At 51.1% G+C, this 16,749-nt stretch overlaps 1 protein-coding gene across 1 annotated transcript; it reads right to left on the reverse strand.

Annotated features, from left to right (window-relative positions):
- Positions 1 to 2,068: 2,068 nt before the first annotated feature.
- Positions 2,069 to 12,898, reverse strand: CHADL (chondroadherin like). Its single transcript, XM_073327167.1, has 5 exons — positions 12,751 to 12,898; positions 9,345 to 9,515; positions 6,753 to 8,426; positions 4,386 to 4,552; positions 2,069 to 3,585 (listed from the first exon to the last, which is right to left on the reverse strand). The coding sequence occupies exons 2-5, from the start codon at positions 9,501 to 9,503 to the stop codon at positions 3,348 to 3,350; spliced, it is 2,238 nt and encodes a 745-aa protein (XP_073183268.1). The 5' UTR covers positions 9,504 to 9,515; positions 12,751 to 12,898; the 3' UTR covers positions 2,069 to 3,347.
- Positions 12,899 to 16,749: the final 3,851 nt, after the last annotated feature.

A 16,749-nucleotide genomic window follows, 5' to 3' on the forward strand; every position in this document is an offset into this window, starting at 1 on the left:
ACTGGAATATTAGCTGTGAGCAAAGGGGCTGGAGCAGGCCCTCTGGGATAACACACCTGCCATTTCTCCTCACAGCAATTCAGAGAGCCCATGCAGCATGTGATACTGAAGGGACATGACTCTTTGAAGTGCTGGGGAATGACAAGGCCAGTCCTTTCCTGCCACTCTTTTGCAGTATAATACATCCATATGGTGTAGGCCAGGGATGGGCAAACTTTTTGGCCTGAGGGCCACATCGTGTTTCGGAAATTGTATGGAGGGCTGGTTAGGGGAGGCTGTGCTGGACTGTGCCCCCGCCCCCCCCCTTGCTTCTCTCCCCCTGAAGGCTCCCACCTGGGACTCCTGCCCCATCCAACCCCCCCGTTCCCTGATGGCCCCCCCAGGACCCCTACCCCATCCACACACACAGCCCCACTCCCTGTCCCCTGACCGCCCCCCGAAACCCCTGCCCCTGACTGCTCCCTGCTGCCCCATCCAACCTCCCCTCCTTCCTGACTGCCCCCCTGGACTCCTGCCCCATCCAACCTCCCCTTCTCCCTGTCCCCTGACCGCCCCCAGAACCCCTGCCCCCCACCGGCCCCATCCAACCCCCCCTCTCCTTCCTGACTGCCCCCATTCAACACCCCCCCCCCCGTTCCCCACCTTCTGACTGCCCTGACCCCATCCACATTCCATCCCCCTGACCACCAACCCCAAACTCCCCTGCCCTCTATCCAACCCCCCCCCGCTCCCTGCCCGCTTACCGCACAGCACAGAGCACCGGTGGCTGGTGGCGCTTCAGCCATGCCGCCCAGAGCGTTGCCCCGGTGTAGTGTAGTAAATTGCTCTCCGTAACTGCGACCAGCAGCACAGTCCTACGCGGGGCCGTTTAATACACGACGCGCTGAGGCTGCGGGGGAGGGGGAACAGCCTCCCGGGCCAGGAGCTCAGGGGCCGGATGTGGCCCGCGGGCCATAGTTTGCCCGCCTCTGGTGTAGGCTCTTAGCATTCTGTTGCTGTAAGCGAACTAGAGAATGAGCACACACACACACAGCCTCAAGTCACTTACACAGACAGATGTGAAACGCTTTTGCTGTCCTGAGCAGCCCTCTGCCTCTTCCCTGTCTGGGGGAGTAGCCCTGTGATTCTTGCATGGCAAAAGGCAAATTGAGATAGCTAAGGAAGGGAATGTCTACATTACCCACTGGATCAACGGGCAGTGATGGATCCAGCGGGGGTCGATTTATCGCGTCTAGTCTAGACGCAATAAATCAACTGCCGCGCGCTCTCCGGTCGACTCTGGTTCTCCACCAGAACGAGGAGTGCAAGCGGAGTCGATGGGGGAGCGTCAACAGTCGATTTACCGCAGTGAAGACACCACGGTAAGTAGATCTAAGTACGTCGACTTCAGCTACATTATTCATGTAGCTGAAGTTGTGTAACTTAAATCGATTCCTCCCGTCCCCCGTCCCCCCCCCAGTGTAGACCAGGACGAAGTTTAGGTCCCTGCAGAATTCCTTGTAACCGATCAACACTTTCTCCAGTTCCCTAGACCATTTCAGTCTGCACGAACAAAGTCTAGAGGTCAAATTCTCAGCCGGTGTAAATCAGCATAACTCAAGGCCAGCTACACCAATATAAACCAGCCAAAGGTCTGGCCCTAGGTGTTGAAACGATACATGAAACTTGGGGATGAGTTTGCTATTGCAAAGGATTGTGGGTAACTGACACCCCCCCACACACACACAGGAAACTAGATGGCACCAATCCTTAAAAGTCTTTCACTGCCTTTAAGTGTGTTTTGAAATGGGAGGAGGCAGAAGGGGAGGCGCTGAATATATCCAACTGCTGCCTGCATTGGAAAGGATCAGTGATACCTATATTATGGATAAATGTACCTTCTCCAACAATGTGTAGCTAGTCGCATTGGCTACAGAAAGAAGAAGAGGACTTGTGGCACCTTAGAGACTAACCAATTGATTTGAGCGTAAGCTTTCGTGAGCTACAGCTCACTTCATCCGATGAAGCTCATGAAAGCTTATGCTCAAATCAATTGGTTAGTCTCTGAGGTGCCACAAGTCCTCCTTTTCTTTTTGCGAATACAGACTAACAGGGCTGCCACTCTGAAAATTGGCTACAGAGCCTTTCTTCCTGAAGGGGCAGCAGAGAGCATTGCCACCTCGCTCAATGTAGACCAGGCACCAGCTTGTGTGCTGTGAGGGGGACCTATGCGCTGCAGTGTGGCTTCCTCTTTTCTGGAGAAAGGGGAGATTCTGCAGCCCCTTCATGTAAAATAAAAGAGGGGCTTTTCTGAACAAAAATAAAGAATACGCTCAGTACAGTAGCCCCCTGTGCTGTTTATTTTGAGGTTTAGATTCATAAATGTTCTATTTGCTGCCGATGTTTGTATTAAGGACGCAGACCTGCAGGGTAGCAGTGTGGGGGGGAGATCTGGGGACTTGGCCAGGGAGACAGTTGGAGCTGTTGACACCTGGGAAGGTGCAGGGGGCGGTCGGGGATTTGCTGGACTTTTCTTCTGAAACCTTCGGCAGTGGAACAGCTAGCAATGTTGGCATTCCAACAGTCATCTCAAGGTTTGAGACCTGACTCTCCACTGAGATCAGTGGGGTGTGTTTTACCCCCCAAAGCTATTGTTCCAGGGTTGCTGCAGACTCACAAAGTCAATACGGCATGTGTTACGCTTGGTTTGTGTTTCCAGTGTTACCTGCTCAACGAGGCGGGCTAGAAGTGTATTGGTTTTGACTGAAAGCTCCAATTCTGCAGCAAGGGCTGGCCACTGAATCAGAGATGACATGGAACCCTGTCTTTGGACAGCCGATTGTTCCCCCCCCACCAAAAATCAGCCACCTCTGGGGTGAAACATAATGCACAGCAGCGCTATGCGGCGCTTTAGGGCAGGAAGAAAACAATAACACGTTCTACTGAAACTGCAAGAGGAACTTAGGGAGGCAAAATGGAACTGTTCAAGCTACAATTTGGCACAGAAGCGGGGGGGGCGGGAGGGGATGCTCCCTCATGAAAAGCACCATAGGATTGTCAGAAGGAACTCCCACATCTGCTTTTTCCTCTCAATGCGATTTCCTCTTTGAATTCCCTCCCCCTGCAACACACACTACACACATACATCCCTTCCAGCCCCCATCCCGCCAGAACCCCGGAGCTCAGTCTCCCATAGCTGCGGTCAGATTTGCTCCTTTCTGCTGTGCAATGGAAATCTCACTGCAACGTGGATAAAAGCCCGTTAAAGCTTCTCTCTCACGAAGCTGCATCCTACTAGCTGGTGAAGTGCCTCCACAGCCACACGCTGCTGATAGACACTTTAGCCACTGCAGTGTGGCCACTCCTTCTCATGCTTTGCTCTTCTTGGCGCCTCTGGCTTGGGCTTTTCCTGACCTCTTTTCCTTGCTGGGACTTCTTTCTGCTTTGATTTTGGCCTTGACTTTGTCTGGATGGGCCCTTCTGGCTTTCGCCATACCCCAGCCTGGGCAGCTTTTGAAGACAGCAGAAAGCTTGATCTTCTGCCTGCGGACTTCTGCAGGGGACCCACAGGTGGCTCCCACACGCAGGTTCAGTTTATCAATCCATCTGAAAACGGGGCAAGAGACAGAGGAAGGAGATGAGAAAAACTCCAGGTGGACTTAGCAAATTACGAGCACAAATGGCTGCACTGACAAACCAGGGCATTTGCTCTCTGTTAACAAGTTCAAAGGGAGTTTGGGGTGGGCTTGACCGCCCTGGAGAGTGACGCCCTCTGAGTTCCCCTGGAACGGGGACAGCTCAGGCAGGGCACTTCAGTCTCCCAACATGTGCAAACAGTTTGGAAAGTTTTAACACCCCAAAAAGGCAGTTGTGTAGAGTAAGAATCGCAGCTGCAGTCACCCCAGCCAGGGCATATTTCAGGGGTTCTGAATCCTCACACTTCAGGGTATAAGGTGAGCAGCAACTGAGGTCATGAAGAAATACATGCCAGGCTACAGCCCAATGAGGCGCATTATGTGCCGTTTACACCTCCCTTGGAAGCATCAAGCGTTGAGAATTGGGTGAGACAGGCAACCAGAGGACCTATGGTCTTTTCTGATCTGCCAGTTACTTTGCTTTTCCTCTTTGCCCTCATTTGCCCATATGCCTCAGTAATACTGTGGAGTGCTCCCCTCTAGGCAGGAGGGCCCAGATCCTCAATGGTATTTAGGCACCTAAGTCCCATAGATTTCAATGTTCCCATGGATTAGCATCCCTGCTAAGACTGGCAGCAAGGTTGCAAATTGGTGCCTGTTGCAATGATATTTTCAGTGGCGTGAACATCTCCCTGGCAGGAACTGAGTAGAGATCCACACCCTCCTATCAGTCAGACCCAGCCAGGCTGCTGGACCTAAGCAGTGACTCACCTGCGCAGTGGGAGGAGCTGGCAGTCGCAGTGGAACGGGATGTCTCTCAGGTTGATGACCTCCAGCCCTGTGAAGCTGCACAAGTCAGGCACGTTACGCATGTTGTTGTTGTCCAGGTACAGACTCTTCATCCTGGGACCCAGTCCAGCAAAGGCCCTTGAGGAAAGCTGCAAATGATGAGATGGGGCTGATGAGTCAAAGGAAAACAGCCGTGGATGATTTTAATAGGCAGTTAAATATCTGCATGCACTTTCTGATTGTGTGTGTTTGTGTGTGTTAAATAGCTCTCATTGGTTCGTGTCTCTACTGTGAATGGGGCTTGTGTTACTGTCACTTTGTATCAATACTTCCCAGCGGGCAGTTCAGTTTGATGACATAATTTGTGACAAAGGAAGAGCAGGAGCTCATTGTGAGAGAAGCAGATACTTTCAAAGTTACTGTGTAAAGTGAGTTCTCTGTCTTTATTGGTTAATGTAATTGTGGTACTGAATATTTAGTGCTAAATATTAATTCCCTTAAATAGCTCTGAAAGCCTTTACCTCCTTCACATATTGAAATGTGGCACTTTGTGTCTCTTAAGTAACCTGCATCAGACTCAAGTTGGCAGTGTCCTATCTAATTTTACATTATTTTCTGGACTGTAAACTCTTTGGAGCAGGGAATTTCACCTGTTCTGTGTTTGAAAGTGCAGGGTAAATGTACGGTGTTATATAAATATGTGCAATTTTTAATAGCTATATTTAACATCCTTTTCAATTTGATATTTTGTTCTTTTTGGCAACTGGATGTGTTACGCTTAGTATAGCTTTTCACCTTGACTCAGGTGTTCCTTTAACTAATGGCAAGACACTGAACTGAGCAGATTGTAGGGGCTTTTTCAGTCCCTGGTTAGCTGATTGTCATCTTATTTTTTATCTCAGTTTAAACAGGCCCCAGCCCAACAAAGCATGTAAGCATGTGCTTAACTTTAAGCATATGAGCAGTGCCATTTTCAAGGCTGCTACTCATGTTTAAGTGCTTAGTTGGGTCAGAGCCGTAGAATACGTGCTTTCTACTTGCAAGACTTTGTGGATCCAATTCCCCATTTTAATTTAATCCCTGTGGCAGAGATTGTCAGCCTCTGTGATAATCACAAAGGGAAAAGCCCACTCCACTTTCCCACCTCTGGTTTTCAGGTTTGGTTCAGTCTCTCGTGCTCAGGATGGTCTCTAGATTCCAGGAGCACCTCAGTGACCACCATTTCTGCAGCCCTTCCTTTGAGAGGCTGTGAAAACCAGCACTGAGGATTCTGGGGTCATGCATGAAGTGGGATTCGGTACAAGTAGCTGAACAAGGGTGTCATGCTATGGAAAACTAATGAGACCCCTTTACTTTACATAACCAGTTTCGGTTTCATTTTGGGGACCCCAGAATATACCCAAATTTCCATTGAAAGGGAAAGAAGAATTTGGCAGGGACGTGTTCCACTTTCTTCTCTACAAGCAAGAGAAACTCTGGGCTCTGCGCTGGCCTCGTTCTGGGTTTTGTGCGTAAAACCGATCAGGATGGTTGAATGGCCAGGCAATCTCCCTGGACCCAAGTTTGGTGCTCTCCTTCCCCAGGGCTGGGAGTTGCTGTGAAAGGAATGTGGGAGGCCCCGGATGCAGCCTTGTTGAGCCTGAAAGGAGCCTTGGCTGGCAGGAGGATGGTGGCAATTTGGGGTGCTTGAGAGGAGAGAGAAACAGGTGAGTAGCAGACGGGAATCCCTCAGAATCGCTCTTCACAGGACAAGAAGAAATATTGACAAATTGGAGGAAAGAGAAATATCAATTATTAGGACCCTGGGGGGAGGAGCTTAGGGCAGGATCTACAGCCCATTGAAAGAAACAGGAATCTTTCTATTGACTATCAATTTCTATTGGCTTTGGATCAAGCCCTTAATGAGGACAGATTAAAGAAACAAAGAGCCTGTAACCTGGCTGGGCAATGATGTGGGGGAGATCTGGCACCTGTGAAAGGTGCAATTGCCAAGGAGGGGGAGAGAGGGACTGTTTAGGGCAGGCTGAGGGGGCATAATCACTAGGAGTAACAGGATGAAACTGAACAAAGGTGCAATTCAGGCTAAATATCGGGAAGCTTTTCTTCCAAGAGAGGTCTGAGGCTGAGCAATAGTCTCCCAAGGGAAGTGGTGCAAGCCCCAGTGTTGAGGCCATTGCCTGGGGTTGGAAACCCCTTCATTTGGTCCAGACGAAACACTGGAACATGCTGCAGGGAAGCGCCCTGCAGTGGGAGCAGGGAGGAGAGGTGACTGAACAGTAACTTGTATAGTAGGATTCAGCTTTAGCAGGCTGGGGCACTCGCCCATCTCCCTCCTTCCCTCCCTCTCACCTGTTCTAGCCCCATATTATCCAGATACAAGTGCAGGAGGGACCTGGCTACTGGGAGGAAGGCTCCATCCCCAATATACTGGATGGGATTCTTGGACAGCTTCAGCTCAGTAAGGACAGGCAAACCCCGGAGGGACCCGGTGGGCACTTCCAGCAAAAGGTTCTCATCCAGGTGCAACTTCTCTAGCATCTTGGCGGGGCTCAGGGCCCTGGGGGACACACGAGTGATGCGGTTCCCACTCAGGTAGACCCAGCGTAGCTGCTCTGCTCCAGCCAGGTCATCGTCTGACAGCTGGCTGATGGAATTATGCTGCAAATGGAGGGAGAAGAGGTTGGGCAGGTGGCTGAAGGCCCCGGTGGGCATCTGAGTGAATCTGTTGTGGTCCAGGTACAAGTAGCTGAGCTGGGGGGCCCCATCAAAGGCAGCAGCATCTATGGCAGCGATGTTGTTGTTAGATAGGTAGAGGTAGACCAGCTTCTTTAAGCCCTGGAAGGCACCCAGCTGCAGCTCTGTGATTTTGCAGTTTTGCAGGTGGAGTGAGACCAGCTCCTTCAAGCCAGGGAAGGATCCCTTGGGTATGGAGCGGAACTCATTTTGGCGCAGGTCCAGGAGCTGGGTGTTGCCAGGGAACCCCTTGGGGATTTTCCGGAGGCCTCTGTTCTCGCAGTTGCTGTGTTGGAAATCAGGGGAGCAGGCGCAGACTTTTGGACACCTCGTCTTAGCATCTCCCTCTGGCTCCCTCCTGCGGGTGGCTGGGCTGGGGAGCTGCTCCTTGTCCGGGGCATGGCCCCCACATTTCATATCAATGGACCTCAGCGACTCCAGCTGCTCACCCCTGAAGGCACCAGGACCTGCACATGGCACATCAGCCTGGACCCTCGCTTTCTCCATCCACTCTTTGAAGGGCCGCATGTAGCAAGTGCAAACTACGGGGTTCCCTGTTAAGTTGATTTTCTTCAGGTGGGCGGCTTCTGTCAGCGGCTGCAGCACCTGCAGCTGGTTGTTGTGGAGGTCGACTGTGTGCAGCAGGGGGCTCTTCACAAAGGCTTTGTGTGAGACATCCTGCAGGGCCATGTTGTCCAAGAACAGCTGCTTCAGTGAAGCCATCTCAATGGCCTCCTCGCCGATGTAGGTGACAGGGTTGTGTCCCAGGTCCAGCCGTGTGGTATCTGACAGCCTCGAGAGGGCCTCTGTGGGCAGGGACTGCAGTTCGTTGTGGTCCAGGCTCAACCTCCTCAGGGTAGGCAACCCAGCAAAGGCCTCCGTGGCTATGACATGAAGTGCATTATGGGACAGGCGGAGCCACTTGATCAGCTGCAGACCCTGGAAGACCATATCCGGCAGGTAGACCAGGAAGTTCTCGCCAAGGTTGAGGAAGTTGAGGAAGCCCAGTTGGCTGAAAGCCCCTGGCTTTATCTCTTCTATGCGGTTCTTCTCCAGGATGAGCTGCTGAAGAGAAGATAGCCCATCCAGGGACTCCTGGTAGATGAAGGCTATACTGTTGGAAGCCAGGTTGAGGTAGATCAGTCGTCCTAGTCCCCTGAAAGCTCCTTCCTCAATACTCTCCACATGGCATCGCTGCAGGTTTAAGTGGGTGAGGTATGGGATAGGGAGGAAAGCTCCTCCAGGGATGACTTTTATGTTGTTGCCCCAGAGATCCAGTTTTTGGGTGACCTGTTGATTACACAAGCATCAGTTACTGAAGATGGAATCCACAACCTCTCCTACCCTTCTGCAGCAGAGTGACTGGCTGTTCCTGTCCTCCCTGCAGTCGTTATCGCTGTGATCTGGCCAGATCTCACAAGCAGGCTTATGCCTGGTCAGTACTTAGAAGAGACACTTCCCAGAGGACCTCCAGTCTGCTGCAGAAAGCTGTGTTGGGGTCTCAATAGTGACCATCTGTCGTGCTGAACCAGGCTTCCTGCAGCGCGGCAATCGCTAGCATCCTGCGTGAGCCTTAATTCAGTACAGACTCAGAGGGGAAAGTGCCTCCTACCCCAGCACTACCTTCCTGCAGCCATCTGGGTTTCCCTTCTTTCCTTATTTCACCATCTGACTCTGCTTTAGCTTTTAAGGCCCGTAACAATCACCACCTCGTAGGGGCCTGACTGTGTATTGCCCAGAAAATATTGTAATTTTTTTTTGACTTGATCAGATGAGTTATTTTTATGCTGTTATTCGGTAGAAGAGCTGACCCTGGGCAGACCAGCTCATCTTGCAAACTGCCCTGCAGGTGGCTCGACCCCCACCCCACCCCCTTCAGATTTTCACAGCAATGGCATTGAAAGGCTGCGAGGTTACTGCACGGATCTTTTGGGAACCCAGATATCTGCGCAAAGTGAACCACACCGGCCTGTGTCTTGTTCCTCCTCCTCTCCCCTGTCCTGCAGCGGCCTGTGTGGCTCCGTGCTGTGCCGGGAGAGAGAGGCTCAGGCTGGCTGCCCCGATGCCCCGGGGGTGAGGAGCGTTGCGACAGGCCGCGACGGTGGTGGCAGCGGCGGCAAGTGTGGGGGTGGGGGGGGCAGTGTAAGGGCACTTTGTGCTGTGTTTGCCTCTGTCTCCTCCCTGCCCTCGCTGTGCCCAGTGACTGACCTGTGGGATGGTGATGGGCACCTCCGTCAGGTTCTTGTTCAGGCACATGATGTGGTGCTTTATGTTATCGCAGATGCAGATCCGTGGGCAGCGCTCGGCAGCCGCTCTCCTGGCTTGGAAGAGAGCTGACACCAGGAGGAGGCCCAGGGAACCCCACATCCTGGAAAGCAGCTACAGGTGAGAGAGAGAGAAAGGGAAGAGGCACCCCAATCAGACAGAGACGTGCATTCCCACAGTGCTTCTCGTCCCCATGGACCCTAAATGCTCCGCAGGCTGCGTCCCTTGGGATTGAGGGGGATTGTGGCAGCTGTTTCACGGTGTGTTGCTATGCTACAGCCCCTTTGAGAGACAGGGAAGGGGACAGTGTGACAAAGGGAAAGTGCAGCGGGAAGTTTAGATTACTTAGGTATGAACCTAGTTTTAAGCACGTGAGTTGTCCCATTGAACTCAATGGGAGCTGGATTAATTCTGTTTCCATTCTTGAACTCAAGGGGTTGGGGCTACTACTCACATGCTTAAAGCTAAACACATGCTTATGTGCTTCACTGGATCAGGGCTTTAGAGGGCAGAGCAACATCAGCTAAATCACCAGTACCTCCTCCTGCAACACTTGGATTTTCCTTGGAGGTTTCCTTTCCAAGGACGGACCAGGTCCAACCTGCTTCAGTTTGTGAGATCAGATATAATCTCACTCCAAGGCAGAGTGGCTAAAGGACAACACCGGTGCTGCCAGAAAAGGAGTGGACAGCATTCTGCAGACACAAGAGCATGTGCTAATGGGAATGTGACAACACGCATTACTGTTGCCAGATATCCCAAGAGAAGGAGGGTACCATAGGACGCTGCGGTAACTCATCGCCATTCTGAGCGAATCACGCTATCAATAGCACTGTTCCTGTACCGCAACTTCCAGTTGGTAGCTGAGTGCTTTACAAATGCTAATTAGCTTAGCCTCACACCACCCCTGGTAGGCGGATCTGTAATGTCTCCTCATTTTACAGAGGGGTAACATCATCATCATTATTTATTTATTTTTTTTTATTTGCAAGTGCCCCAAAGGTGCAAGGTACTTCCCCATAACAAGTAAAAGGCATGATCCCTGCTCCAGCGAGTTTGACATCTGTATTGGAGAGGACACACCAAGGGAGGGATCAGAAGAAGGCAACAACGGGAGGTGAACATGTCAGGAGGACAAGGTTTTCCATAATAAGATCAGGTGGTTTGGAAGTGAGGTCTGGACCCATCTGGATGGCTCATCCAAGCTGATTCTGTGTTTGGATTGTTACTTCCACCTTGTTTCCCCATAGATTTTCTGGCAGAGGTGGGTTCTTAGGAAAGGCTTGGATGAGGTGAAAGGAGGTGAGCTTGGCGACTGTGTCGTGGGGGGTGCCCCAGTCATAAGGGTCAGCAGGGAAGAAGTAATGGGGATGGAGGTGTTTGTGAGAGGCTGGCCGCACTGGCAAAGCAGGTTGGATGTGGAGGTGGGAAATGAGGGAGGAGACTATGTCTGAGAGGCCGGGCTTAGGAGCAAAGACAAGAAGTTTGTATTTGATGTTCAGGGTGGTGGGAAGCCAGTGAAGTAACTCAGTGGGAGGTGATGTGGTTGGAGCAATTAGCGAGAGAGAGGTGGTTTTGGCAGCAGCATTTTCAGATGGATCAGAAGTGGTCACGGTTGATTGACCGAAGAGGGCTGAGGACAAGTGACTTGATCCTCAGGGCAGAAAGGAAAGTGCTGTGTATTTGAAATATTGTGATGGAATGAGTGACAGGAATAAGAAATGGCCTGGATATTTGGGGAGAAGGAGAGACAGGAGCCACAGATGTCATCCAGGTTATGGGCTAGGATGATGCAAGAGATGGTGGTCGGGTCAGCTGTAACCTGGAACAAAGTCAGTGAAGATGTTTGGCAGGGGAGACTGTAAGCTTGTTTTGGGCCATGCTGAACTTGAATTGACCGTGAACTGCCCAAGAGGAGCTGTTGGAGAGTCAATGAGAGAGCGGTCCAGAGCAGAAAACTGTATCTGAAAGTCATCAGCACACAGGTGACAGCTAAACCTCTGCAAACAGATGAGGTCACCCAGTGATGGGATAGAGGGGGCGAAGAGGAGAGGACCCAAGATGAAGCGCTAGGGAACATCCATAGAGAAGTGGGAAAGGAGGGGGGAAGAGCCACCAGAGATGCAGAAGGAGGACCAAGCGAGGTGAGAGTCACAGGTTCGACGGCAGCAGAAAGGTCAAGGAGGATGAGGTTGGAGGATAGGCTTGAGATAAAGCCAGGAAGAAGCCACTAGAGACGTTGGAGAGATGAGAAGTAAGGCCTGGAAAGGTTTAAATGACTCTCCTGAGGTCACAGAGTCAGTGGCAGAGCAGCCCGACGACCCAGGGGCCTCACTCCCGGCCCTGAGCCTGCCCAGAGCCCTGTCCATCCTGCCGGGGGTAATGCAGGACAGGAAGAAGCCAAGGCTTCATGAGGCAGTGAATCCGCTCTGAGTGCTGGAGACGTGGCACGCCCTGGGCTGAGGCCTTCGAGCTGCTGTTTTAGCGAATTAGTGTAAGCTAAGAATGTGGCTAGAAGCAAAATGGGCAGCGTTAGCAAAGGCTCTTTGAATGGTCAGTGGAGTGGCAAAAATATATGTGGGAGAGTCCAGAGCTGGGGGAGGGGGTGGGGGGAATCTCACGGGCGAGAATAGCAAATATCAGCGTTCACAGCTCCGTCTGCAGCAGGGCTCCCACCATTGCAAACCCCAGTGGAGCTGAGCTGAGCGTAGACCAGGCCCACGCTGGTGAGTCTCCTGAACCAGGGTCAGTGCCAGCTTTCCATCCACTGTTATGTTAACGCACTTCCCTTCTGCCCTTCTGTGTCAATCCTGTGCCCCTAAAAACAGCGCTGCTGAGCCTGTCCTCCAGCACGCCTGGCTATTCCACACCTGGGGATCCCACTCACTCTGCTGACGTGCCTCACTCCTGGCCTGCAGCGTCGCCTGCCCTGGGCCCCACATGGCACTGCCCCTCCTGCAACAGCCCCAGCTATCCCAGCCCTGGGCCCCACACAGCCCTGCTGGCTCACCTCAGCGCTGAGCAGCAGCACCCATCCCAGCCTCCACTCACACACACAGGGAGTGCGATCCTCGTTTGCTGCACCCCTGGCATATCCCAGTCCTGGGCCCTGCCAATACAGCTCAGTCCTGACCTGCAGCCTTCCTGGTCACTGAATGCTCACATCTCTCCTGAGCAGGGAGAGCTCAGCATGCTGCTTGTGCAGTGTGGACAAACCCCCAGGACCAGGAGCTGCATTAAGGTCCTTGAAATCATTTGGGCTTAATATGTGAAAGTGCACTGCTGTCACAGCAGTGAGAGGCTGCAACCCAGCCTCGTCTTCCCCCTGCCCAAGCCCCCAACAACTTACCCAGCTGCTTCCTCCTGTTTGCACAAGGCAGATCCTTCCCCAGGAAAGCAGGGCTAGGGTGACGCAAAACCGAGGAAAGTGAAGATGGGAATGGCAAAGAAGAAGGGACTGAAATCCTTTCACCCAGCAGCTACCAGAGTCCTGTGAATTCTCCTGGTGGGAGTGAGTGGGTGTGGTTTACTTTACTCACAGAAATGAGAGCTGAATGGAGTGTTGTGTTGCTTTCCTAGCCCGGCTTATGCTCACACAGAGCTGCGGCGGGGAGGAACGGTGGGGGGGAAGAAGCAAAACTAAAGTGAAGTGCAGCCTTCGGGAGAGCAGCAACTAAGCAGATGCATCCCTCTGTACTTACTGGGAAAGCCTTTGGTAGAGGAAGGGCTGTGGAATTTAAACCCCTTGTCTTGAATGGTTTCAGAGTAGCAGCCGTGTTAGTCTGTATTCGCAAAAAGAAAAGGAGTACTTGTGGCACCTTAGAGACTAACAAATTTATTTGAGCATAAGCTCAACATCCGACGAAGTGAGCTGTAGCTCACGAAAGCTTATGCTCAAATAAATTGGTTAGTCTCTAGGTGCCACAAGTATTCCTTTTCTTCTTGTCTTGAATGTCACCATGCCACTAAAAGTAAAATCTGTCTTAGAGCTAGACTGACTCCCTTCCCCCATTCCCCTCCTCACCCCTCTCTGTGTATACGTGTGTGCGGACAAATGATACCTAATCTAAAATATAGACATTACATGAAAATAAATAAAAACCCACTGCTCACTAATCCAGCATGAGGGTTCACTTCTGAAATGCACATCGATTAAATATTAGCAGCTTCCATTATAACTAACTAACTTAGCCATTTTGTACACATGTATATATTTGTATTACTATAGACTTAATGCTTTCTTATGTATATAATGCTTTCTTTTAAGTCTATAGTAATACAAATTACTAGTATGTGCTGAGTGACAGTGGCTGTAGGAAACAGGTTTCTGAATGTCCCGACTGTTGTGCATTTAAAATCTAACCCTAATGCTGAGTTAATTTATTTTATTAAAGGAAGTGTTTGTGTCTGTGTGTGTGTGTGGTGTTTTTGCTTTGCAGAGAGAGTTGGGAGGATGGATGGGTAGTTTTGCACCACTACTTTCTTTCACGACGGGAGTTTCAGCTTCTCTGACATGTGATGGTGTCGTCTATGGAATCTGTGCGAGGACCCTCTGCCTAGCGAGAGCTTAGGAACATAACTCTGCCATCTTTTTTTTGTTTCTTTCTTTTAGATCTTCCAGGGCCCTGATCCAGTGACTTGATGCGAAACTGATATTCTCTGATTCCAGTGGAAGTTGCTTGTTCTCTGCACTTCTCGGGAACAGGCCATTACTTTGCAGAGATTTAGCTGTCACCCATTGTGCTGCTCAGACTCCTGCCAGTCAGGTACAATGCCCTGGATTATTCAGTTGGTGGAGAATTTGCATTTAAGCCTTTTTCAGAAAAATGTTGAAATGTAATTTTCATAAAGTAAAATGCTGATTTCTCACTAGCAAATGTCTAGGCTGTTTAAGTCCTTGATCCTCCTTAATGGATGCATTAGCATGTACCCCTGTGCCGTTATGGTGTCACATTGACGTCAGTGGGATTCTGTGTGGGTGCAGGAGTCCACAGAGTCAATGGAATCCCACATTGAGAAGCAGGGCTAGTGCATCTATTTGCAGGATCAGGGGTCTACTTCTGGTGCCACACCCTAGTCTGTCTGAATGAACGTCAGCACTGGGTCTTCTGGACCGGACTCTGGTTTCTAGGCTTGTGTGAGTGAGGACTTGCTGGAGGGGAGATGCTTCAACTCTCCGGGTAGGCGCCTTGCTCAATGCACCCCATGAGTTTTGTAAGGAGAGTGAGGATGGCAAACATGTAGCTGTGGTCACCTGAAAGGGGGACTGTCTTTCTAACAGGAGCGCAAAGTACTGCTCTGTGGGGATCATTAAAACATTCAGGTGACCACAGCGTGCAGAGCCAGATGTTGTGATCATCGGCTAGACAACATCTGCAATAAAACTCTCGGCTCCGGAAGCGCAGACCTCTCTGCCTGCAGATCAGAAGGCGGCCATACCATTATCTCAGGGCCTGAAACTGCTCCCATCTGGGCCCAGTGAGGGCAGGGCTGGGCTCTTGGTCACGAGCTGGACCAGCTAGTGGGCCCCATTGTTGCACGTCTTCCTCACCTGGGTGGTCCCACTGACTCAGATGTGGCTGTTTGTGTAAGAGCTGCAGGAGCAGGCTCAATGTTTAGGGCCTGATTGTCCCGGAGATTTGGACTATGCACGTTGTATTGTTATTGTAGGGTTGCTCAGATCTTGGATCACACTGGTTTGCGGCTGGGTACGGAGTTTTAATTGTCTTGCTGGGCCAGACTCCATCTAAGAGATCCTCGGGAAAGGATTGTCCTTGAACCAGTGCGCGGAATGGCTGAGCTAAAACTCTGCTCCTGTTTGAATTGAACAACAAAAAGCAGCGTTGCAGAGAGACAGGGGCAGAGACTGCCCTGGATACGTTCAGCAGCAAACGCTGGGCAGTGGGACACAGGAAAGAGAAACACAGGAAACTTGTTTTGAATGTAAATGTTATGTGTGCTGGGGAGAGGAGGGTGGAATTTTCCACTGTGCAGTGGAGTCTCTCCTTCCTGTGCACACAGCGGGGAGTGGGGTGAAGGGAGGAGGATTTCTGTGCAGGGAGGAGACACACAAGACTGTGGCCTTTTCTGTCCTCCTCGCAGACCTCAGCCTTGGAGGGCCTGCCCCTCTTTGCTCTTCCAATGACACTGGCTTCTTTGTGTGGGTTGGGTGGCTGCAGGAGCCAGCCGATGCTGTTGCTACTGCTCTTTGATCCAAGCAAAATGGGAGCAGCTTGTACTAAACATTAGGCCTGTGTCCTTCTAAGCGACACATGCCTCAGCCTACCTGCCCCTGTGACCTCTGCCCTACGGGAGTAGCCCTCACTTGGCAAGCCCTTTGGCTTCGCTAGGACTCCTTGTGTGAATGAGGCTGTTGCAGGATCAGACCCTTTGTTTTGAAAAGGAAAGGTGGCCAGCTTAAAGCTGGATTAAGCCCTCCTTTGAGAGTGGGGGGGCAGGGATGCCTTGCGATTGCTCAGAAGCTTAAAACCAGCTTTTGCGGGGGGACAGAATGACCGTTTAGGTCTCCGGTTCTGAGCCAGCCACAGGTCAGTAGAGCCTCAGACTTGCTGCTTTCCTGTGGCAGTTCAAGGGCCCTTGTGTGTGGAGGGCTCAGGTTAATTTCTAGTAGGACAGGGATCAAATCGGGCTGTCACCTTTTTGAAAATTTGCTTCAGGACAATTCCATGATACAGACCGTATTAAGGGACCCAGAGGCTGCCTGTTCTCCAGCCCCCCTCACCACAACCGCCTACAGACACCAGATTCCACAAGATGGGAATCCAAGTAATTTCCTGCCTGAATTATTGCAGATGCTGACTCCAGCACAGTCGACTCATCTGTGTGCACTTTACCAGGTAGATGTCCCGTCACAAATACAGTTCCAGAAAGGGAAGCATCTGTTCTGCAATATCAAGCAGGGAGCAAACCAAGCCAGTCAGCTAAACAGATGTCAGATTGGAAAAAATAAGCTCCATCTACAACCTGTTCGCCTGTGATACCAAACTGAGATGCCATTTGCAGGAGATTGCGGAAACCTTCATCATGTGATTCTCTTGCCTCTGATACGAAATTGTGAACAACACTGTTGACAGTCAAATGATTGTTATGAGGCTTCAGAGCGCACACCCTCTTGAGATGATGGGGGCAGCTGATATTTCTCTCAGGCCTGATGTCAGGAAGGCATTGCTGCCTCAGTTCATATCCAGTCTGACTTCACTTTTTAAGCTTAGGTTCTACAGCACATGATGTAACCTCCAAGGGAAGGTTTCAGAGTAACAGCCGTGTTAGTCTGTATTCGCAAAAAGAAAAGGAGTACTTGTGGCACCTTAGAGACTAACCAATTTAT

This window comes from Lepidochelys kempii, chromosome 1 (genome assembly GCF_965140265.1).
Source record: "Lepidochelys kempii isolate rLepKem1 chromosome 1, rLepKem1.hap2, whole genome shotgun sequence".
NCBI classification, from domain to species: domain Eukaryota; kingdom Metazoa; phylum Chordata; order Testudines; family Cheloniidae; genus Lepidochelys; species Lepidochelys kempii.

Bases quoted from the DNA above. Each gene is read 5' to 3' on its own strand.
- CHADL (XM_073327167.1), bottom strand. From the start codon at position 9,503: ATGTGGGGTTCCCTGGGCCTCCTCCTGGTGTCAGCTCTCTTCCAAGCC. The intron at 4,553-6,752 runs GTGAGAGGGAGG...CATCATTTGCAG, and splicing joins ATAATATGGGGCTAGAACAG to CTTTCCTCAAGGGCCTTTGC. The intron at 3,586-4,385 runs GTGAGTCACTGC...CCCCGTTTTCAG, and splicing joins CAGCTCCTCCCACTGCGCAG to ATGGATTGATAAACTGAACC.